This window comes from Cydia amplana, chromosome 6 (genome assembly GCF_948474715.1).
Source record: "Cydia amplana chromosome 6, ilCydAmpl1.1, whole genome shotgun sequence".
In the NCBI taxonomy this organism is placed as follows: domain Eukaryota; kingdom Metazoa; phylum Arthropoda; class Insecta; order Lepidoptera; family Tortricidae; genus Cydia; species Cydia amplana.
This window is the reverse complement of record NC_086074.1, coordinates 4,085,807-4,111,992: the sequence shown is the minus strand read 5'-3', so window position 1 is coordinate 4,111,992 and position 26,186 is coordinate 4,085,807. Positions and strand designations below refer to the sequence as shown.

The window sequence follows — 26,186 nt, the reverse complement described above, 5'->3', positions numbered from 1 at the left end:
AATAATCCAACTTTAGAAGAGTTATCGTCCCAAAATGCAGTAAATCCGCGAAGAATGGTCCGATAACAAACCAAGTATTCCCTTCGGTCATTCAGTCGAATGCCTTATAAAACTAGTTTAACTCTGACCCCGAGGCACTATATAACTATAAATAAACAGAGAGCATACAAACACAAGTCTGGTTGAGCCTAGAACTCAGTATGCGAGTATAATAAAGCCTCAGTTATTGCGTGGTGAGTCCAATGCGTCAGTTTAACGGCTCGTTTAAAGCGATTTTGTGGCTTTTCACGCGTAATGGCAGTCGTAAACGTATTCGGTGTGACGATACATCATTACGTACTTACGTAAAATTGTATAGAGCGAGCCCTTAGGTTTCTGCAGGAGTAGGTATGTAGTCGTTATTTTTGAATTTGCAACCGGAAAAACACTTATAAGGTTTGGAACATTGCTAGGCCAAATACAAATGAACAAAACGTGACCCATCTTGAGCTACATAGCCGCGCGGCCGTTGTAATGTAGTCAAGTGTAAAAATATGAGTGCACTCATCATACTCAAAAATATGTCCCATAGCTCTTATGTCAGCGAATTAAGAACTTTTTGAGTAAATAAGTTGTGTGCATACATATTTTTACACTTGATTATACCAATACCTAAGGTTAGCGGACTGCAGAATAAGAAAAAGCTCTATTCAGAGTGGGTGACTATAACTTGGTATATATTATTAACACAAATGGATAAAAACATAGTAAAATACTTAATTTAAAAAGTTACAAAAAAATTGCCCTAAATCCTAATTCTAATTGTAAATATTACGTTTACTATGGATAGTATGGATATCTTATCCTTATTTTAAAACTATTTTAGCAATGCTGATCAGCTGAGCAAAATATTGACAAGCCATCTGGTCACCCGAAAATTTTTACGCAATCGCATATTACTTCTGAATTCGGTATTTCGAATTTCGAATTACACATCATTCCGATTTTGGTTGCATTTTTGATATGTATATACAGGCAATCTTTTACATTGTAGATCTGTGCTATCAACTAGGAGGTATAGTCAGGGAAGCGCAGATCGGAGCCGGCGAGGTGATCGCGCATCCAGCGCTGCGCCTGCGCAGCCATCTCCTCATCGAACTGCTCGCGCCATGCGCCCGATTCACCTGAAATAATACTAAAAAACTTTAACTACTTACCTATTAAACTCCCGTGAGGCTTGAACATTTTAAAATTATTTTGTAAATTTGTATTCTGGCAAATAAATATTTATATTTCTATTAAAAGAGAGAAAATAAGGTAGATCCGTGCCCACAACGCTGATGTTGGTGCTTCTAGTATAGAAAAACTCATAATAAGCACTGACATAACGCATTCTCCTGTCAACCATTACTAATAATAAGTGTAAAAGAAAAAGGAATGTTAGGTACAACATCTTGAGAGACTCTCGCTAGGTGGTTGGATCAAGGGTCAGATGCAGAAGGCGGTGATCTTGGGCACGGCGCGGATAGTCCGACGGTTCCTCTCTCTGCGGCCCTGACCACCGGCAGCTTGAGCCCTGCCCTACTGCTGGCAGCACCCTAGGTTGGGTTATTTATAATATGTTTATATATTTTTTATATTTTTTTGTAAGTGTTTTTATATTTTACTTTTATATTCATAATATTAAATGCCTAACTTAAGAAGAATAATAAATAAAAGAATCTTAGGTACCTTTCCTAATAAAAGTAATAAAACCCTCGGCATTGGGGTCACCAGTCTTCTTAGCCATCCACGTCGGGTTCACAGACTCGTTTTTCCTGAAGTTCTTAATATTCAAGTGCTCACTAAGTTTGACGATTTGTTCATCCGTTATCTTCTTGTCAAGGAAATCTGCTAGCCGTTTGATATATAAGGGTACATCCTGTAAGAGAATACGTATACGATTCATACAAAGTGTAACAAAAATGTTGGAGATCCGTCTAAGGGCATATTTGGTATCGTGTTCTGATTAGCAAAAGTTGACGAAACATTTTTTTTGGGGCAGGGGTCTGTTTCTGAAAAGCTTGTAATACAAGCTGATGTCACTTTTAGACAGCTTTTTTAGGAAGGGACTTCCACTTGTATTACAAGTTACAAGTTTTTAAAAAACGGGCCCCTGTGGTCGTACAAGGGCCAACTAATTTTCGCGTCAAAAAATTTTTTCTACTACTTTTTCCTAATCAGAAGTATCAGAACACGATACCGAATATGCCCTTAAACGGATCCCCAGTATTTATATTATACCCTGTGATAGACAAAACACCAGATTCAGATACACTTGGTCAATCAGAATGTAGAAAAAAGCGGCCAAGTGCGAGTCGGACTCGCCCATGAAGGGTTCCGTATTTAGGCGATTTATGACGTATTAAAAAAAAACTACTTACTAGATCTCGTTCAAACCAATTTTCGGTGGAAGTTTACATGGTAATGTACATCATATATTTTTTTTAGTTTTATCATTCTCTTATTTTAGAAGTTACAGGGGGGGGGACACATTTTACCACTTTGGAAGTGTCTCTCGCGCAAACTATTCAGTTTAGAAAAAAATAATATTAGAAACCTCAATATCATTTTTGAAGACCTATCCATAGATACCCCACACGTATGGGTTTGATGAAAAAAAATTTTTTGAGTTTCAATTCGAAGTATGGGGAACCCCAAAAAAATATTGTTTTTTTTTCTATTTTTGTGTGAAAATCTTAATGCGGTTCACAGAATACATCTACTTACCAAGTTTCAACAGTATAGTTCTTATAGTTTCGGAGAAAAGTGGCTGTGACATACGGACGGACAGACAGACGGACAGACGGACAGACGGACAGACAGACAGACAGACATGACGAATCCGAATCCGAATCCGTTTTTTGCCATTTGGCTACGGAACCCTAAAAAGACCGCATTAAATTTTAAATGTAGTGCTTTTATTGCTCACATAGTTCAACATAAATAAGAATATTGAAAAAAAATAACATGAATAATAAATCCCTACAGCTGCTTAAAATTAAACAATTTTAAATAAAATTCTTTTTCTAATTTAAATAACAATAATTTTAAGTATGTACTAAAGTCTATTTTTTATTCGGTAGACTAAAATGACATTTCATAATTTTCATATTATGAAATGTTATTTTATTCTATCGAATAAAAAAATAGACTTTACGTCTTATATTATACGTTCCCTGTTCTATTTTATCGTCCTTATCCTATCCTATCCTATTAATACCTTTAATTAAGTTTTTCAAATTTTTAAGTTTTTAAATTTCACAATCACCTTTAACATGTCTTCGTAGAATATGAACATCATATTCGGATGCTGACGGAGCTCCCACGCTTCTTTTAGATGCTCCAAAATTGGGCACCATATAACTGTAAGAGCAATTCTTTTAAAAAACCTGACTAAGGTCAATGTGGCTAATTCCGTCATAGGGACTATTCCGTCCACGAGCGTATATTTCTTAGATTTTCAATCGTTGGAAAAGAAACCATTTTAAAACTCTAATGGACGACGGAATAGACCCTATGACATAATTAGCCACATTGAGTTACTTATACCTAACCTGAGAAACCTGACCACGAGTCAGTAGCCTCTATAATACAGGCGGAAATTGCTTTGTAAATAAAAGTTTTTGTCAAAAATTTCATTTTTACGTCTCTTTCAACGGGCAACTAGTAATCATAGAGTAATTCTAAGAAACCCAAACACAATTAAGCTGTGTTGTTTTATCACATGGCCCACTCCTGTCTCTATCGTCACAGGATAAATAATAGTACTTGCTATCATCTAATTTACATATGTGTGCAAATTTTCAGCTTCACCCGTACAAACATAATTGAAAGTTAAATAAAAGCTTGTAATAATCAAAATAAAGCTAGTAACAAAAATCTACCGCATATATTTACCTACATGGAGTTTCTACAAAAGTGAGGTCGTCGTTTGTTATTAAGCAAAACAGATTTCCCATAGTAAATTATATCCATTTCCATTAGACCTCCATTCGATTTAGTTAAACCTTACCCCATGTAAGTAGGTATTATTTTATTAGTGTGGGAATGTTACAAATTTCTGCTTTTTAAATAGGTTTGTTATTTGTATGACAAGGAGGCAAAGTTGTTGTTTAATCCCTCGTGCTAATATTGATCACCGAGCAAGGTCTAAAATTTACCCACGAGCGTAGTGAGGGATTCGAAAAGTAGAATCTTGAGCATTGCAAGAGCTTCAAGGCTCATGAGGGTGCCGTGGGTACAGGATGAATCACAAATACTTTTCGATCTGATTGGCCTTTGCCAACTTTCGTTTTTTGCTGTTTCGATTTTTCTACTTTTATTTTGATTAATGATTATTGGTACTTCGTATCTAGCCAATCTTCTTCAAATACTGGAATTTGACAGTTAGAACCTAAAAATATAAAATTTTTTATTCAACTTTATATTTTTGTCGACTGTTACACTTCTTAATATTTACAAACAAAAAAAAAGCAATACAAATGCGATTATATGTTACGTTTGTATTATATTCATTTCATTCAAATATAATGCTAATGATAATGAGAACCCGATAGATATGTAAGTAAACAAATGACCCCTTTCAATATCAATACATATCTAATCTAATGACTCTTGTTTTTTATACTTGGACAATGAACAAAAATATCGCACAAATAGATTACATTAGATTAGACTTCATTTGTTTATTATTGAAAATTTCATGATGTTTGTCACAATCTATCTAAATCAATATATGTATCTAAATACTAAATACATTTTAAAAAGTAATAAATTTAAAATAAATAAGAGCAATCAAATAATAAAAAACTGAATGTAATTGTCAAATACAGTAAAATACAATGTCAGAGAAAAACAATCTAACAATACACTCTTTTTGTTTAGGCAGTCGTGTAATAAACAATAACGGGGTCGAAGGATTAAACTCAAAAGTAAACATTTTGTACAATTTTAGTGGCAATAGGAAACCTGTTGAATAACTGTAAAAGGTACGGACTTTAGTAACAAGAAATTTTAATACCTAATCATAAATTAATTGATAATTTGTAATTTATAATGTGAAGCAATGTCTGAGCGAGCTGAAATAAGTTAAGTTTTAAGAAAACACTGTTTCTAATTATAAAAAAAATGTCAGCAAAAATCAGCAAAACCGGCTGGGTAATTTTCTGAACGCGATTTTTTTTGTGTCCGAGATGAAAATCGGAAGTTAGCATCAGATAATAGGTACCATTTATTTTTTGCCATAAAGAAGTCCCACTTTCACACCAGGGTCAACGGGGTAATTCACTGATTAATTTGTTTTTAGGGTACACTTAAAAATACTTAAAGGCTTAAATTACTACTCCCGTGCCCTGTCCGGAATCTGTATTCGAGTATAATGAAAATTCCTACTAAAAACTGTACATTAGTATCACTTTTTGAATGTTAAATACTTAAACTAGATGATATTTACTATCACTGAGCATATAAAACATTAACGTCTTTGTGGTAAATAACTCGTGATCGATGTTTAAATTTTGTCCGAGATTTAGAGTAATGTTTTGTCGAAATTCTTTAAAGCCAATCAACATCACACGTGAAGCCTTGACGTGTACTGAACTTCCGTTTTCTTATTCTGTCATGTGTCTTCTAACAGATGATATAGGAACGATTTTGACAAGTCACTGAAGTTTCTAGAAATTTGCGACAGAACTATAAAAACGGGTAGGGCGACAATTTTTATCTAATTTCGATTGCCTCAAAATTTTATATATTTTTAATACATTTTCGTTTCGAACGCTAGTTTCACATAGCCCGTTCCTATCTTAATATTGAGGATAAAATAGAATTTCTGTAATATGCAAATTAGATTTTAGACGATTTTATTTATTACGAAACCCAATTTCCGTGCCTCATTTCTAGGCACGGGAATTTCAAATCATCATATATTTTATTAATTAACCGCTGTTAATATGGATGTTATATGTCGTTCAGCATTAACCTGTCGAATCCCACGATATGACGTCACCATAAGCGTTCTGGCTCATATATGAGCCGTGGGAGCTGACAGGTCCTATATCGTAAAACAATTATTACAACTGGGCCATATATTTTACGAATTTTAATGAATACATAGTAAATCTCAATTTTTTATTAGTTCGCTGCAAATCTACGAATGCTAACAAATTTAAGCGTTAAAGCTTACGATTCTAATACTCAGACTCATTAAAAAACCAAAAAAGTATATGTTAGGTATTCAAAAATATTAGTAACAGACCACTTTTAAATCAACCTACATAAAGGCTGTCGAAATGTTCATACGATATTCCATTATATAAAATTAGTATCAACTACGACCATGTTTCTTAAAGTCAGATGATGGCTACATTAATAATAATCAAACTAAAAAAATAACATACATTGTTATTTAATTCAGTAAAATCCTTAACTTCATTAGTTAAATTTTGCATTATCAGTTTTATTTTTACGATGGATGGTGAATATGTGTACCCTTAAAGTAACATTGGGTTTATTTAATTTTTTTATGAATTATCACGTACAATTATATTATTTTAAATCAATATTTTAAAATTCCATGGAAATTAGAGAAAAATGCTCGTTTGGTGAAATTGACCCGGCTGGACCTTGTAATTTAACTAGAGTAAACAAAATAAAACGTATATTGATTAAACTTCAAACGATAAAACTTTTCTTTAACAACTTTTTCAAATTATTAAATTTTGAAGACTTTTTCTTTTTCATACAATATTAACTATTATCTTCAATATGTACTCACGCTATCATCATTAATTGACGTTGTTTATCATGCTTTAAGTATCGAGCACCTGCAACACGCTGGCCACCACATCCATCGGCTGTTGGCTATGCTTTTTACCCTTGGTTTGAGACACTCCTACTTGCCAGACGAGTTTTTGAAAACGGTTGTTGTACCGATAATAAAAAATAGAACCGGCGATGTGTCTGACATTAACAATTATAGGCCAATCTCTTTGGCCACAATTGCAGCGAAGGTTCTTGACGGTGTGCTTGAACGTCACCTCAGTAGACATGCAGTGTTAGATGATAGACAATTTGGTTTTCGTGCGGGTCTGTCTACTGAGAGTGCTATTTTGGTTCTGAAGCACACCGTCAGGTACTACACTGACAGGAAGACCCCCGTGTGCGCTGCTTTTCTCGATCTTTCGAAAGCATTCGACCTAGTGTCGTATGAAAAACTATGGGAGAAGTTGCAGAAGGCGGGTCTTCCTCAAGAACTGATAAGGCTGTTAAAATATTGGTACAGCAATCAGTATAACTTTGTGAGGTGGGGGATGTCGGTCTCGGAAGGTTATAGAGCTCAATGCGGAGTCAGGCAAGGGGGACTTACATCTCCACTACTGTTCAACATTTATGTTAATCAGCTGATTGTCGAGCTCAGCAGCACTATGGTTGGCTGTTCGATCGGTGGCAAAATGATAAACAACATAAGTTACGCCGACGACATGGTGCTGTTGAGCCCGTCGATCAGTGCTATGAATAAATTGTTGAAGGTGTGTGACACGTATGCGGAGTCTCACGGGCTCATCTATAATATTAAAAAAAGCGAGATACTCATCTTTCGAGCTGGTAATAAGACCCTACCAATTGTTGAGCCGCTGACACTCGGCGGTGTTGCCTTGAACAGAGTGTCCAGTTTTAAATACCTGGGACATGTAATTACCGAGACTCTAAAGGACGATGCGGATATTGAAAGGGAACGCAGGGCACTGGCAGTAAGAGCTAATATGTTGATTCGCAGGTTTGCGCGTTGTACAGTGGAGGTCAAGAAAACATTGTTCATGTCGTATTGCCAATCATTCTACACGTGCAGCCTGTGGATCAATTATACGAAGCGCGCTTACAGTGCTCTGCGTGTCCAGTTCAATAACGGCTTCAGGATGCTGTTGGGGCTACCACGCTTTTGCAGTGCGTCAGGCATGTTTGCGCAAGCACGAATGGACGATTTTCATGCCATAATGAGGAAAAGAATCGCCTCTCAAATGTATCGCCTGCGGGGTAGCACCAACAGCTTGCTGGTAGATATAGCTGAGAGATGGGACTGTCCGTTTTATAGTCACTGGGCGTCTGCTCATCGTCCTGTGTACCAAGACCCCAAATGATGATTTTTTTTTTTTTTTTGAAACTGTGAGACCTAGGTTAAGATCTACTAACACTAGTAATGTAAGTCTGTAAATATGTAACTAAAATCTATGGGCAAACTGGCCTGAAATAAAGATTTTTTTATTTTTTATTTATTATTATTTATTTTATTATTTAAACATTACAAAATTCGCAATACATTGCGTCTAAGCGCCACTTGCACCATTCCACTAACCAGTTAAACTTGGAGTTACCATGGTTACCAGTACAATTTGACACTGGGTTAACGGTTTACCGCTTAACCCCGGGTTAGTGGGATAGTTTTTTTGTCATTTATTTTACATAATAATATTTAAAGTTACTCGCCAAACTGCTTAACATGCAGTTTGTTGGCGAGATAGCGCTCATTTTTCCAGTTTTATGCACCTACTTTTAAGTTGCTATCATGCTATGCTTATTGCTTACCCTAAATTTAACATTAAAGTTATTCTTAGGAATTAAATACACTTTCCTTTTACAAAACATAACTTTACAAAAAGATATAGGTACTGTGTGCAAAAACAACAAATCTAATATTAATAACAATAATAATACACGGTGACTGAAATCAAGGTAACTTATGTAAAAGTGTTTTTTTTTTATTTGTTCTTTACTCCCATTAAGCTATATTTCTTTTCCTCTCTTGACCATTCTATTTCATTGTATATTTTTGGGACCAAAAATTTATCTGTTCCTCTACCATAATAGTTTTTGACAGCGCAAGTGGGTCTTAAGAATAAACTTTAAAATGTAGGTACTAAAAATCAAGAAAAAAATTATTTTTAAAGGTCGCTGTAGGCTGTTAGGCAGTATTCCTCAACTTGATCAACATTTAACAGTTTTGAATGATTCACGGTTAGTTTCACAAGACTTATTCGCTAGGTGCACGACTGGTGCTGCCTTCATTTTGGCAGACATTCTACGTTAAATCTTATGGAGTAAAATTAGTTCAAGCGGCTGCCGCTAGTACTAATGGCAGCCATTCCATAAGATTACCTGTGTTTGTGACGATCAGCGCCACTTCCCCCTCCACCGACTTCGCACCTTGCCAATATCGACCGGAATATGAACCGTGATTACTTTTTGTTTATTTTTTTCGAGCTCCCGATATTACAATACAAAAGGTAATCACGGTTCATATCCCGGGCGATATAAGTCTAGTGAAACTAACCCTGAATCATTCAAAACTGTTAAATGTTGTTCAGTTTGAGGAATACAGACAGCCTACAGTTTAATTTATTGCTACTATTACAGGCCCCACCCAGTATTAAGTTAGATAGGATAGTGAAAACAGTCGGTTAGGTTCTATTTAACCGTCAAATTCCATTTGTAAAAGATCCGCTAAAAACGAAGGATCAAAATAAAAAATCACAAAGTATACAACATTTTAGCTAAAAGTAGAAAAGTAGAGTCGGTAAAGAGCAAAAGTCGGCAAACGCTGATCGGATCCATTATTTGATTTATAAGGGGGCAAAGTAAGGGAGCAAGCGAAACATTCCAAAATTGAACCAGCGAGTGGATCGAAAAATGGAATGTTGAGCGTTGCGAGGGTTTCAAGGCACGAGGGTTAAACAAAATTTGCCCCCGAGTGAAACACAAAAATTGTCACCACACCAACCCGAAGAAAATATTAACTGTAAGATATCTAACAAAATCAAATCCAAATGAATGGATTTGATTTTGTTTGAAATAATTATCAGTCAAAATCATCATTTAAAAGTCAATTCTACCAGCAAACATAAGAAAACCACTCAAAATTTGCATTTGATTACTTTGCCTCGCATGTAAATGAAATGCAACTTTGCTATCCGTTTTTGAACAATCAAGAGATCCTTTACCAGCTGGTGTGGTGAAAAATATATTCCATAGATACCTTACCACAAGTTAAATACTCACACATATCATTGATGAAAAGATTCCAAAACCCTTTAAAATCTACAGTATTGGGGAAAAACTTCTTTGAGAACTGATAAAAAGATACTGCTACATCCCGCGGGTCTCGGGCTATGTAGACTACCTTAGCGGTGTCCAGTAGATTTGAAGGTAATAGCGAGAAAGCTGCATGAGTTTTTATGAACCGTGGCGAAGGTGCGGCGTTTATAGCATCTTGAGTATAAATAGGTTCAGAAACTTCGCCTTCCATATTTGATTGAATTAAATTAACTGACATTTGTCCTCTGAAATAAATATGTGGGTCAAAAACTTATTTAGTAGGTATGTATTAGTTAGGGTTATGCGTCTTTTCTGTAAGTACATCATAAAAAACATGTACCTGTCTAAATCGTTAAACGTGTTTAATTTACAATTATTACAAGTTTACTCAAAATGGTTCAAAATGAACTTTTTTGACTTCAAGATCTTCATTATAGCACCCACATGATAAAATAGTACAGTTAAGGAAGAGCTCTGCCTATTTAACATCAACTGCCAGTTGTCAACTTGTCACCCGTCTTCACAATGATAATTTATGTAACTTACATTTATAAAAGCTACCTTGTAGGAATAAATACTAAATATGTTCTCCAAGTCACTTTCTTTAGGCTATTCGTTAAAATTGCACTTAAGTCTTTTTTACTCATTTATGTTAGGTATCTAATTAATTTATACTCACTCGAGAAACATATATCGTTCCATTAAAGGTATCTTTGAAGCCGTCTCGAAATCGCATTCATTCGCGACTTGCCAGACCAATTCTTGTGTAAGCGTTGTTCCTATAAATAATAAATAAGTTCCATTGGGAAGTTACATTTTCTGAAAATGAGGCACCGGTCTATCCAACTGGGGCAACTATCCGCATTTTACCCAATCATTACAATATTTTACAGTACTTACATATGGCGCTAATTTACTGCCCTAGTGCGGTAACTAGCATATAATAATCAGAATACACATATGTATATATAGGTATATTAAAGACGCTTTATTAGACATTACCAGACCGAGGATAGCCAGTCACCCACACATCGTCAGGTCGAACAGCCATGTTCAAAATGTTGTTAGCATGCTCTTTGTAGCTTGTAGGCATATAGTAATCGGTACTGCCGGACGGACCACGAAAACGGCAGGCTGCAAAATAAATTAGTTATATCCTCGGCAAAAATACTAGTTTTTTTTTTAATATTAGAGGATCTACCTTAGCACATTCCACAGACAATCCAACCTCCATAGTTGCGCTACCCCCTCTGCCAAACATACGGTAGCGTTACTCCATCTTCGAGTCAATCCCGTGCCGTGATTGGTCCGTGTCTTTGAACGGACCAATCACGGCACGGGATTTGCTCACCTCTTCCCCCCGCACCCCCGTATTTTTGGCAGCATCGGTTTTATGAAAGAATTGGCCTAAGCTCAGTCTAGAGGTTGGATTGTCAGTGGCACATTCACTGCCAGCGACCCAGTAGGCGAAAAGCAGGTTTTTATCCTCGTTGGCGGTTTTTACTAAAAACACTTTATCAGATAGGCAGTGAATTCGTTAACCTTCTCGACGCCGTGTCAGACATAAAAGCTGTCACGCTTACGCCACGTCACCGAAGTGTCAAAACTGAAATTGAACTTTATGCATATGCACGTAGGTCTATGTTGCTCTGTGGTCTGTGACCGATTAATCGGTCTTTGGCGTTGAACCTACGGTGCGGATAGATCGGTCATTGGCGTCCAAAAGGTTAATTAACGAAAGCCATATTAAGATTAACCATAAAATATAATATATACTGTTGGAGTTTACTCCTTGAGGATCGATTTTCATATGTAAGCCCGGGGTATGAATATTTTATGGGGAGTGAAATAAAACGTTACGTTACGTTGCGTTATGTTTGTGTTGCTCAACGGCTGCACAGAAACACTTTATTTGTTCAATGTCAACAATAGTACACTGTGCAACGAGGGTTAGTGTTATTTTATTTATTCTTATCCCCGAAGTTACACAAAATGTTTTTCACCACACCAGCTCGGAAAGGCTTACCTTGCACTTCAAAAACTGATAGCAAAGTTGCATTTTATTCACATGAGAGGCAAAGTAATCAAAAGCAAATTTTGAGTTGTTTTCTTATGTTTGCTGGTAGAATTGACTTTTAAATGATGATTTTGGATGATAAATATTTAATAACATTCATTTGGATTTGATTTAGTTTGATTTTGTTTGATATTTTACATTTAATATTTGCTTCGGGTTGGTGTGGTGAAAATTTTTGTGTTTCACTCGGGGGCAAATTTTGTTTAACCCTCGTGCTTTGAAACCCTCGCAACCCTCAAGATTCTAATTTTTGAACCACTCGCTACGCTCGTGGTTCAATTTTGGGATCTTTCGCTTGCTCGGGTATCAATATTAGCACGAGCAGTTAAACAACAACTTTGCCCCCTTGTAAAACAAATAACTATTTCAGGGTTGCCATCATTGTTCGGAACTGATAATGGGATGGGGGACGTATGGCAACCCTAAATATAGGTAATACTTATATTTAGGTACCCAAAGAGAATAATTATAATCACTACGTTCTTATACTTAGATCTAATATGACTCACCTTCGGTTGTGGACTCTATCTCTTGAATTTTCACTTTTCTGTCCATTTTATCTGCGTTATTACCTATAATATAAACATGATTTTTTTTTTATTTGGTCAATTCAATACCGTAATAAATCAAAATACTACTTACTTACTTACTATGAAAATGTAGTCATATAGAACCTATTACAACTATGCTTAAGTTCAATCAATCAGTAATTTAGTTAGGTATCAATACCTGGGGTTCTACTGCGAAAACCGAAATTCGCAAATTCCGGGGATCTTTCTCTTTTACTCAAATGAAGGCGTAATTAGAGTGACAGAGAAAGATGCCCGCAATTTGCGAACTTCGATTTTTGCTCTATCTTATGCCCAGCTATCTTCTTTTTGGTGATGCCGCTGTTTGCCTTATAACTGTGATATTCAATATAGTCACGCCTGAAAGAAGATATACGAGTTAATTTTGGATCATAGTTGGAAGTTAATGGGCTATAGTTTTATTTATTTCGACGTTTACGTGTAATTGTTTACAATTACATATGGAAGAGACAGTAAAAGTTATATAAAATATATCTAGTTGGATGATTTTACTGTATCCAATCAACACGTTAAATAGTAATATTTCGCTCAGCGGCTAAGTTTGGCAATCCAGCGGGGAAACGCAGCAAGCGTCCTAGGGACGCCCTAGGCAACATTAAAGTCTATTTTTTTATTCGGTAGACTGAAATGACAGTTCATAGTATGAACATAAAACGTCATTATTTCATACTATGAAATGTCATTTTAGTCTACCGAATAAAAAAATAGACTTTAGGTTTGATATTTATATCTGGGGGCACGGCAGCGATTTAGGCCGTTTTCGACGTCCTGTAATTTTGTGCTGGCTTGTAAATTTACTTTTAATAAAAATGCCAAAAAGTCAACCCGTTTTAAAAACAAAGATAAGTTTACTAATTTATTTTTTAATATCAGATTTTGTTTGACGTAATGGGACTGAAGATAAACTGATGGAACATACCTATCTCTGAGACTGCACACAACCGTTCCGTTAAGTACAAATGTTAGAATGATTAGTTTAGATAAGTAACATTGTTATTTATTTATACCCTGCTAATTACTTACCATTAAATATTTCGACATTGGAAAGGTTAGAGATAAGTTACAATGTAATGTACTGTACGAGTATTAGTAGCTGTTTACTACTAAATTTCTGTGTGTATCACTATCACTTTCACTACACCTTATAAAACAAAGTGCCCCGCCGCGTCTATCTGTTTGTGTGTCTGTATACGATATACAGTCCAAAAAACTACTGAACGGATTTTCACCTATCGATAAATTGATTCTTTAGGAAGGTTTGTGTATAATTTGTTAAAGCCGGGCGGGTCACTAGTATAGAATAAAGAGGACCGACAAAAATATATCATCACCTATTCAATGTTGTTATACATTGGCTATGAGCAATATGACCATACAATATATATTTAATGTGACCTTATTTTTTTATTTACATATTTGAATGTATATTGCAGGGTAATTGCGCTAGTTTCCGTCCATGCTCTAGTTTTCGTCCACTTGACGGATTCACAAAAAATATTTTTCATTTTTAATTTGCTACTTGCGAAATATCATTTTTACATAGATAGATATATTGTTGAGACATTAAGGATTGCATAAGTCCAAATTTGTGCAGCAATGTGCTCAAGTAACAAAAGGTTCTATAACTAAGGCATTATATCACCAAACAGTGATATAGTAGGCTTATAATGGTAACCATTGTGACTGCTTGTACTATAAAGGTTTTCAACAGAGCGTTTTGGCTCTATAAAATTAAAGAGCATTTAAGTTCTATAATTTAGCTCTTAGAACGCTTATAGCACCATACAAAAGAATATTTAAAGTGCTGCACTGTAATAGATACGCAATAAGCGATTATGGTACTATTTAATACTATAGACGACTTTACTGACGCTTTTATGTACCTATTTTGCACTAATAATGCGTCACAATAACTTTTATAGTACTAGTGTTGTAGCAGTATCGTAAACACTATTAGAGGATCAATCTGCACTATAAAAGGGCTTTTCACGACCATTACGTAACGCTTTAGCTTTTTAAAAGCTCTCTCAACATCGCTATAAGGCTATTTCTGTAAAAGTCATGAAGGTTTTTCTATAGTGCTATATAGTACCATAAAAGTTACCTGGTACGTTGCTAAATAACTTAATTCTAACCCGTTAAAATATGGCTGCTGTTTTCTGCCATGATAGCACGTTAGTAGCACGGCTGGAGCCTATGTGTACTATCCAGTAGCCACAGTTGGGACAAGTCCTTATTTTATTAATTTAAATTTAATTAAAACATGAAAATTATGAGAGCGCATTGTCAAAATTGAAATCAGCATAATCATTTTATCGATACAATTATTTTCGCATGTACAATATATCGGCATAGTAACGGTCCACGAATATTTTTAGTACGTCCTTTTTATTACCTAAATACAAATGTCACTTTAAGAAACAGTGGCGAATGAACTTACCGATATTTATATAATATTTTAGGCACGCACGACGCAAGTGTGATAAAAAAGATCACTGGAATCGTTTACGGTGCAAAATAGCACTATAAGCATGTTTTGGTTACTTTTATAATTCCAAATTGCGACATAAACGTTACAGACAGCACTATTTTAGTACTAAAAAGCGTTTCTCGTCACTTTTACATTTCAACCATAGAGTTGATTTATCACCGTGAGAGCCTTTATGTAATGTTTATAGAATAAATAAGTGATAAAACTAGGGCCTATTTGGGGGTTTGTAAAAGTTTACAACACCATTATAGTGCTAATCATGAACACTAATTAGCACGCTCCAAAACGTTCTCAGGACTTTTATAGTACCAAATTTTGTTACTTAAGCCACCAGCGCTTTTTCGATCACGGCATAATGTACGAGTGTGGAATCATATGCATTTAAGTATGCACATTTGGAAAACGTTGGATCTCCTCCAGCCCTGGGCATTGGTAGTCTTGCTCACTTCTTATTACTAGGTAGGTATGCAGTTTATTTTTAACCGACTTCTATATCTCAAAAGCAGGAGGTTCTCAAGTTGTTTGTAAGACTTGTTAGTAACCTACCTGTTTATAATATTTTTAATTCTTGATACCCCAGAACTCCAAAATATCTTGACTGATTTGGAGAAATATTTTATAATAAATCGCTTTTTTAGGGTTCCGTACCTTAAAAGGAAATAACGGAACCCTTATAGGATCACTCGTGCATCTGTATGTCTGTCCGACCATTCCTCCACCCCCCTTCTCCGAAACTACTGGGTCTAAAATTTTGAAAGAAATACACAAAATAGTTCTTTACCTATAGATGACAGGAAAACCTATTCGAAATGTGCAGTCAAGCGTGAGTCGGACTTAATGTACAGAACTGGAACCCTTGGAACGCGAGTCCGACTCGCACTTGGCCGGTTTTTTTTATAAAGCTGGTCAAGCAGATCGTCGAAATTCAAATTTTCTATGGGAAGATATCCCTTCGCGCCTACATTTTTCAAATTTGCCGCCTTTTTCTACTGACAAGTTTTTCTAGACCAGCATTATTGTCTTTATTTTTCCAGCCTTGTGGGCCTGTATACTTAGGTAGTCTGTGTGAACCTGACTAATAAATAGCGAGATTGCGCCAAATTGGCCGCCATTCAGTGGCCGACGCGGACATTTTTCAAAATAGGATGTCGTTAGGATTCAATTCGACTGCCAACTTACTTAACTAGTACCTATTTTATTACGAACTCAAAGGTAGGCAATAGGTTCAGGTAAGTTGAAATATATTTATTTTTCTAAGTTTATAAAATTACATATGCGAAAAAAAAATTTGTTTATTAAAAATAATCATCAATAAACGAGCTGATTTCACTTAATAACAATGGATGTCATTATATTTAAACTAGCTGTTGCCCGCGACTTCGTACGCGTGGATTTGTATATTGGTGGTTATATATTCTACATTAGCTTAGAACATTATGCAGCAAAAGATCGCAGTAGGACGGTTAATCATTTGTTAATTATTAATATTACAACGCATGATACTTGTCTTTCACAACCTACGAAGCTTCAAGCCCCTAACTGAATAAAATTGTTCTCGATATAATCCCTCTCAACCAGAAGATTTTCATGTCCTCTATTTCAGATTCAGATTCAGATTCAGATATTTATTCATAAAATTTAGTATTTTACATGTCATTTTACAATAGGTATACGAATAATTAAATTAAATTATTACTAACTAGTGACTATTTTAAATATACATTTTACAAACAGGTCCTTTTACGGTACTTATCTGCTTAGATTCCGTTTTTTTTTTATGTGGTCGGGTTGGCTAGCCTACTGACAAAGTCGTCGACTGCATAACACGCCAGTTCGGTTAAAAGTGCTTTGACTTTTTTATCGAATATTGCATCGCTAGATTCAATTATTTCAGCAGGAAGCGAGTTGTACAATTTTGCCCCAACAACAGCGAGTGACTTTCTAGATTTTGCTAGTTTACATTGCGGGACAACTAAAAGCGGTCTCCGTCGAGTGCTCCTTTCTCTGCTAGAAGAGGAGACATAGTTGTGTAAATTTGCCCTTATATACTTGCACGCGGTGAGGACATAAACACTAGGAAGCGTAAGTATTTTTAATTCTTTAAATAAACGATAATTTAATAAAACCTACTACTTAACTACCTATTTACGAAGTTTGAAGTTCCTAGCTTTAAATAAAATTTGAACCCTATACAAACTTTCAACACCTTTTTAACCATTATAGGGGATGAATTTTTAAAAACGCTGAAATTACTTTTCTTGTATTTTAATAATATGCCCATATACAAAGTTTACAACGATTCAAGTCCCGCACTCAAATGAATGTTTGACCTCCATACAAATCTTCAACCCCTTTTTCACCACCATGGGGATGAATTATCAAAAACTCTGAAATTAGTTTTCTTCTCTTTTGATGAAATACCTGTTTACGAAGTTTCAAGTTTGTTTGCAACTTTACAAACTTTCAACCCCCTTTCGACCCTTTAAGAGATGAATTTTAAAAACGCTGAATTTACTTTTCTCGTATTTTAATAAAATGCCATTTTACAAAGATTCAAGCCCCGCACTCACAAAAATGTTTGATCTCCATACAAATTTTTTACCCTTTTTCACCACTTTGAGAGATGAATTTTCAAAAACGCTGAAATAAGTTTTCTTCTCTTTTAATAAAATACCTTTTTAAGAAGTCTCGAGTTCCTAGCTTAAAATAAAATGTGAACCCCATAAAAACTTTCAACCCCTTTTTAACCCTTTTAAGGGATGTACTTTTAAAAACGCTGAAATTACTTTTCTTGTATTCTAATAAATGCCTCTGTACAAAAATTCAAGCCCCGCACTCACAAAAATATCTGATCTCCATACAAACTTTCAACCACTTTTTCACCACCTTCAGATATGAATTTTCAAAAACGCTGAAATTAGTTTTTTTCAGTTTTAATTTAATACCTTTTTACGAAGTTTCAAGTTCATAGCTTAAAATAAGATTTGAAACCCGTACAAACTATCAACCCCTTTTTAACCCTGTAAGGGGATGAATTTTACAAAACGATAAACTACTTTTCCTGTCTTCTAATAATATCCCCAAATCCAAAGATTCAAGTCCCGCGCTCGACAAAATGTTTGATATCAATACAAACTTTCAACCCCTTTTTCACCACCTTACAGGATGAATTTTCAAAAACGCTGAAATTAGTTTTCTTGTATTTTAATTTAATACCTTCTTACGAAGTTTCAAGTTCCTAGCTTAAAATAAAATTTGATACCCGTATAAATTTTCAACCCCTTTTTAACCCTGTTAGGGGATGAATTTTACAAAACGCTGAAATTACTTTTCCTGTCTTCTAATAATATCCCCAAATACAAAGACTCAAGTCCCGCGCTCGAAAAAATATTTGATATCCATACCAATTTTCAACCCCTTTTGCACCACCTTAGGGGATGAATTTTCAAAAACGCTGAAATTAATTTTCTTGTATTTTAATTTAATAACTTTTTACAAAGTTTCAAGTTCCTAGCTTAAAATAAAATTTGAACCCTATACGAACTTTCAACCCCTTTTTAACCCTATTAGGGGATGAATTTTACAAAACGCTGAAATTACTTTTCTTGTCTTCTAATAATATCCCCAAATGCAAAGATTCAAGTCCCGCGCTCGAAAAAATATTTGATATCCATACAAACTTTCAACCCCTTTTTCACCACCTTAGGAGATGAATTTTCAAAAACGCTGAAATTAGTTTTCTTGCATATTAAAAATATATCTTTTTACGAAGTTTCAAGTTCTTAGCTTAAAATAAAATTTGAACCCTATACGAATTTTCAACCCTTTTTTAACCCTGTTAGGGGATGAATTTTACAAAACGCTGAAATTACTTTTCCTGTCTTCTAATAATATCGCCAAATGCAAAGATTCAAGTCCCGCGCTCGAAAAAATATTTGATATCCATACAAACTTTCAACCCCTTTTTCACCACCTTAGGGGATGAATTTTCAAAAACCCTGAAATTAGTTTTCTTGTATTTTAATTTAACACCTTTTTGCAAAGTTTCAAGTTCCTAGATCAAAATAAAATTTGCACCCCAAGACGAACTTTCATCCCATTTTTAACCCCCTTAGGGGTTGAATTTCCAAAAACGTTGCAATTCCTTTTTTTTGTAATCGGCTATTATGCCTTTCTAAGAAGTTTCAAAGCATTTGTAATGGATTCAAATTTTCAACCCCTTTTTAACCCTGTTAGGGGATGAATTTTCAAAAACGCTGAAATTACTTTTCCTGTCTTATAATAATATCCCCATATACAAAGTTTCAAGTCCCACACTCACAAAAATATTTGATCTCCATACAAACTTTCAACCCCTTTTTCACCACCTTGGGGGATGAATTTTCAAAAACGATGAAATTAGTTTTCTTGTATTTTAATTTAATACCTTTCTGCAAAGTTTCAAGTTCCTAGATCAAAATAAAATTTGCACCCCAAGACGAACTTTCATCCCATTTTTAACCCCCTTAGGGGTTGAATTTCCAAAAACGTTGCTATTACTTTTTTTTTGTAATCGGCTATTATGCCTTTCTAAGAAGTTTCAAAGCATTTGTAATGGATTCAAACTTTCAACCCCTTTTTAACCCTGTTAGGGGATGAATTTTCAAAAACGCTGAAATTACTTTTCCTGTCTTATAATAATATCCCCACATGCAAAGTTTCAAGTCCCACACTCACAAAAATATTTGATCACCATACAAAATTTTAACCCCTTTTTCACCACCTTGGGGGATGAATTTTCAAAAACGCTGAAATTAGTTTTCTTGTTTTTTAATATAATACATTTTTACAAAGTTTCAAATTCTTAGCTTAAAATAAAACTTGTTCCCCATACAACCTTTCATCCCCTTTTTAACCCCCTTAGGGGTTGAATTTTTCAAAATCGCTTCTTATCTCTTGTACACTTTATAAATGCAACCTAGTGTGCAAATTTCAACTTTCTATCTTTTGTAGTTTCGGCTCTGCATTGATGAATCAGTCAGTCAGTCAGTCAGTCAGTCAGTCAGTCAGGACACTTGCATTTATATATATAGATTCTATTTTATAACAACTTAAGTTGCGGACTCGTAACAGGTAACGTTAGGTTACATAATCTTTAATAGAAAAAAACCTGCCAAGTGCGAGTCGGACTCGCGCACGGAGGGTTCCACACCATCAACAAAAAATAGAGCAACAAGCAAAAAACGGTCACCCATCCAAGTACTGACCCCGCCCGACGTTGCTTCACTTCGGTCAAAAATCACGTTTGTTGTATGGGAGCCCCACTAAATCTTTATTTTATTCTGTTTTTAGTATTTGTTGTTATAGCGGCAACAGAAATAGATCATCTGTGAAAATTTTAACTGTCTAGCTATCACAGTTCGTGAGATACAGCCTGGTGACAGACGGACGGACGGACAGCGGAGTCTTAGTAATAGGGTCCCGTTTATACCCTTTGGGTACGGAACCCTAAAAAATCGACTTCTCTACTTACTAACAGTACTAACCTAACCCACTTAACGGCGCTTATACTTTATTGGGAAATTCAAAATCGCTTGTGATATATTATAAAATCATTTCGGAGTTGTACTTTATTGCATTATAATAAGGTTGATAATTAAATGGTGTAGTTTAAGGGCCTACTGCAGCCGCGTCTGGCGCTTCGTAAACCACGCCCGCTAGTTCTTCCCTCCCCGCTAACACGCACACATGGAAACGCTTCGCGCCGCACGTGAAGTTTGTGTGACCTTTTAGCACCATCTAACGTTACAGAAGTTAACTACCATTATACGCGGTCGCTGCGGTCGGCCAGAAACTTAAATTCGGAAAAAATTTAAACAGATGGCGTTGTTACTTGTTCATAATAGCAAACAATAAAATAATTAATTAATAAACCTGAATATTTATTGTTGTTTTGGAAGATGTTAACAGCATAGAAGCAGCAGCGTATATAGCATATAAGTTAAGAGTATTGATAATAAGAAAATAGCACAAGAACAGAAAAGAGATTATTTTTGATAAAATATGATGAAAACAGATTTACCTACTTGATTACGCTCACCTGACTTTGCGGTCACTAAATGCAAATTTCAACCTTATTGTTATGGGGTTACAATACCCCTGGGGTTGCAGGCGTCCATAGTCGTTATTATTATAAATGCTTTGGTTGAAATGCTTTTTAACCCTCGAATTTTTCATAGGTACAGTCATCTGCAATAATATGTTACTCTTCGACGGCCGCAAAAATATGTGACACGCTCTTATGGCTCTACAAATAAGATGTAACATGATCTACCGCAAAACGGCCTTCGGTGTGTAACATATTATTGCAGCTGACTGTACTCGTATTCATTGTTGTATAGGTAGGTATTAATATCTTTTATCCGATCGATTTGCATTTATTTGAAATAAAGCACAGTGTTTAGTAATTATATGTTTTATTGAATAAGAGATTATTTAGGTATGTAATGAATACAGGGTGCCTTTTTGAAACACTCATTTTTAGGGTTCCGTAGCCAAATGGCAAAAAACGGAACCCTTATAGATTCGTCATGTCTGTCTGTCTGTCTGTCCGTCTGTCCGTCCGTATGTCACAGCCACTTTTTTCCGAAACTATAAAAACTATACTGTTGAAACTTGGTAAGTAGATGTATTCTGTGAACCGCATTATATTTTCACACAAAAATAGAAAAAAAAAATTTTTTTTGGGGGTTCCCCATACTTAGAACTGAAACTCATTTTTTTCATCAAACCCATACGTGTGGGGTATCTATGGATAGGTCTTCAAAAATGGTATTGAGGTTTCTAACATCATTTTTTTCTAAACTGCTTGCGCGAGAGACACTTCCAAAGTGGTAAAATGTGTGTGTCCCCCCCCCCCCCTGTAACTTCTAAAATAAGAGAATGATAAAACTAAAAAACATATATGATGTACATTACCATGCAAACTTCCACCGAAAATTGGTTTGAACAAGATCTAGTAAGTAGTTTTTTTTAATACGTCATAAATCCCCTAAATACGAAACCCTTCATGGGCGAGTCCGACTCGCACTTGGCCGCTTTTTGTGGATAATTTTGAATTTCAATTGTCAGGGGTGCCTACATTATTTTTTAATACATTTTACAACGACAACAAACAAAAGTTCAAATTCGCCGTATTTTTATTACCCGGGTCGATCGTAACAAAATAGAAAATCATGTTTTTCAAATCTAAGCGTTATTGTAATTTATCTCAAATAACCAAAAAGTCAATCTGACTAGAACTTAAAAACGAACTGAATTATTTTAATATGTCGATTTTTCTTGGTGACCCAGGAGATTTTTTTTTTGTATCCCATACAAAAAGAGCGTATCCCAATCGCGTATCGGTTTTGGTTTTTACTTATAAGTGTGAAAACTATATTCTACCATATACGAAGGATGTGTGTTTTTTCATGTTTTATGTGTCTTTTTGTACAATAAAGTGTTTTACTGCTACTAATATATCATATTAACGATTAACTAAAAAGGTATTTACATCTAATTTAACTGGTAAATTATTAAAGTCCGCTAAAATTAATATATACCTATTAAAAAAAAATTTGTTAATATGTCCCAAAATCATGGCTCATTTTTTAAGTCTCCTGACTTACCAAACATATCGCAACGAAGGCAAGGGTACAACGCGGCATCGTGAACCTAATAACGTAACGTTTCAGTTACTTTTTTAGTCGCCGACCATTTTATCCGGGGTACGAAAAGAGGTATTAGATCTATCCTGGGTCTAATATGTTATAAAAACATAGTTTTTTGAAAAATGTTCGTAGGTAGTACACAAAATTTACATTTTCTTTTAAATGTGATTTGGGTCATCGTTCTCCCTGGTGACTTTTCTGGTGACCCAAGAGACATCAATTTTATTACGACTCAGGAGACTTTTTTTCTATGCACTTTGATTTTTTTGATGCGCTAATTTTGTAATCTAAAATAACTTTAAACTGCTGATATACTTATATCTCTTTGCTGATGAGTGGAAGTGGAATTGAAACTTAATTTATTGTTCTCTCCCTTGACATTTTGGCATACATTTGACATGCTGCAGTGCACTCCTAACGTTAATAAAGACATATTTTTTAGAAAAAGCTTTAGGAAAACTCACTCTTGAGCTTAAAACGGTTAAGTCCTTATCATATTATGTTAGATTTTTAGTACAGACCCCAAATCAGTAAAAATGTCTCTTAGCCAACTAAATTTGTCTCTGGGAAAAGTACGATATCCCTAAAAATTGTACGTACATTTCGCATTTTTCTGAAGGAACGGAATTCATAAATTGGGTTATTATAATTTTTTCAGATTATTTGATTGCATTGACATATCACCAAGATAGATAGAACATTTAAGTTACCAGAAGAAAAGCATTTGTGTTCTTTTATACAATGTGGAAAAAGTAGGTTCGATTCCCGGGCGCGACTAAGCGAATTTAAAAAAAAACAACGTGTTGCATTCCGGGAGTGCCGACAGAAGTGAAAACTCAATGACTAGTCCAAAATGTCTGCAGCACTATGTATAATTGACCCATCCTCTTTTCTATTGAAAACTTTTGGTTCCAATATTGCTGGTCAGTGAGCTTGTGTAAAATTCGAAATTCAAATTTATAGCGTTAATTGTTACAATTCGAATAGAAATTGTAAAGTTACCTTGCAGACCTCGCATCTAAATATATTTGGTCATGATATTTTGAGTTTTATTCACCAGTACTAGAGTTCACTTTTATTAGCGATTTCATCAAGATGTAGCTTTATTGAATTATATTTGAGTGATATAAAGTTATAATACTGTGAGATCCTCGTATTTCAGCCCGTCCAAGATTATAACCTTTTTCATGTAATGTCATTGAGTTTTTCTTTATTGATTTAAATGCCATCTAAATGATTGGCCATCTAAACCTTACGGTCACATGATCGCCTTACGCTGTCTCGAGTTTATCATTTTTTCCCCACCTCAAAAAGTGCCTAGCGCCGCTAAAGAAGTTTTCACTTCAAAAATCTTTGAATGCAGTTGTTTCTTTAAAAAACAATAATGTTTCATTTAAGTAAAATGAGCAAACTTAAGGTTTTAAGGCACTTTCCCTCCAGGGCCCATAATTTTTTTCCACCCGGTAGTAGACAACTATTTTTTTCGACTAAATGAAGTTTTATTAGATAAATCGTTGATCACATGGTTCGTTTCACACATCACATCAAATCGTTTGTCATCACAATCAAAATTTGTCAAAAGTAATGAAATTTATGCCAAAAAAACATAAATAAAACATAAATTCAACACATTTTTTTAATAAAAATCTTTCTCGATGATATAAAAAAGAACATCGACAAATTATGTTCAAAAAATTAATATCAAAACAGATGTCATAATTAGGATTGGCTACTTTAAGAAAGGGACAGAGAGATTTAATCCTCTCGCTCTGCACGTTTTTCTCATTCCTCCTTGTCAAGCCAAAATAAACTATAAAATGATAGTAACACAGTACATTGTAATATTCACTTTTTCCACGGTATCATGTCATTGTAAATTACTTATGTGAAATTGTAGTGGCGTGCGACTTTCAAACCGGAGGTCACGGGTTCGAACCCCGGCCCGTGCAAGTGAGTTTTTGTAAGTAGGGACCTTTTTTTAGTGGTACTTAAATATAATAACTTTTCGTATTATTGAAATAAAATATTTTATTCAAACAAACTTAATAATATAATAATTAAAACGAATAATATCAATTAGTTTTTAATATTTATTCAATTATTTTAAATTATTTGAGCATGAAACATACTTGATTTATTTTTATAATTACAATAGAAAAAAAGCAAAAAATATATTCTTATAGATATTTTATTTTCAAATAAAAATAAAGCAAAAAGTTACGGTTAGATTCTGATGGCTAAATACCAAACAGCTACCGATACATTTCAATATCTGTCGAAATTTCCTAACCCGTTGTAACTGACAAAGAGTATAGATTTCGACGTAGCATGACGTAGCCTAGCAAACACGCACACATGCGTAACGTATAGGCCTGTAAGAAGGCACCATCATAGGCTTACCTCCGATTCCGTTACTACTCAATGGAGTTACGACTCAACGTTTATTGGATATTAAAATTTTACGTAATTCGGAGCGCTGCGCGAAGTGACATAGGTCTTACCTCTTTGAGGCACGACGGCCATCTAACATTACTGGCATAAAGGATGCATTTATGACTTTGACGCATGACAGAAAGAGAAACCGAACTGCGTAAAATGGGCGTTTGCTGTTGAATTCATAAAATCAAAAATCGATAATAAATCCATCGGTAAAGGATAATAAGTTAATATTTAGTTCTTTGAAAGTTAAGACGAGATGAAAACCTTTGCTGTAAGGTGGGTTGTGCTGGATATGGATGTGTTTTCTAGTTGCACGAAGCTAAAACCGAAAAATGAACACGTAAGTTTGGATTTATTTTCTATCGAGAAAATTTTAAGCATTCGTGTTTCGACTACTACGAAATCTCTTATCATATAGTCAAGAAACATATATCCGAAAATCACTACTGTTTGTTTCCGGGGCTAGCCACTGCCACCTTTCTAAGATCCTGTTATTTTTCGATGCACGGCCTTAACATTCTGTTGTTATGTGCACTGAGGATGCCCCTAAGTCTTTGAAAAGAGGCCCTACCGCAAAACACGGAAATCGAAATTTCGTTAATGCTTCTCTATCACTCTAACATATTCTAGTAGATAGAGAGGCAGATAGCGAAATTTCGATGTCCGTATTTCACAGTAGGCCCTCAGCATTCCTTCTCGAAGCTCCGACGTTGCTGGACTTTAATTAAGACACGGACGCCATATTAACAAAGCACATGCTTAGGACAGTTAGGACTCAAGACCTTCAT

At 34.9% G+C, this 26,186-nt stretch overlaps 1 protein-coding gene across 1 annotated transcript; it reads right to left on the bottom strand.

Moving 5' to 3' along the window:
• Nucleotides 1-1,047: 1,047 nt before the first annotated feature.
• On the bottom strand, nucleotides 1,048-11,233 carry LOC134649123 (luciferin sulfotransferase-like). The gene is made up of 6 exons (XM_063503839.1): nucleotides 11,113-11,233; nucleotides 10,790-10,889; nucleotides 10,075-10,355; nucleotides 3,290-3,384; nucleotides 1,711-1,900; nucleotides 1,048-1,163 (listed from the first exon to the last, which is right to left on the bottom strand). The coding sequence occupies exons 1-6, from the start codon at nucleotides 11,201-11,203 to the stop codon at nucleotides 1,048-1,050; spliced, it is 873 nt and encodes a 290-aa protein (XP_063359909.1). The 5' UTR covers nucleotides 11,204-11,233.
• Between the last annotated feature and the right edge of the window lie 14,953 nt (nucleotides 11,234-26,186).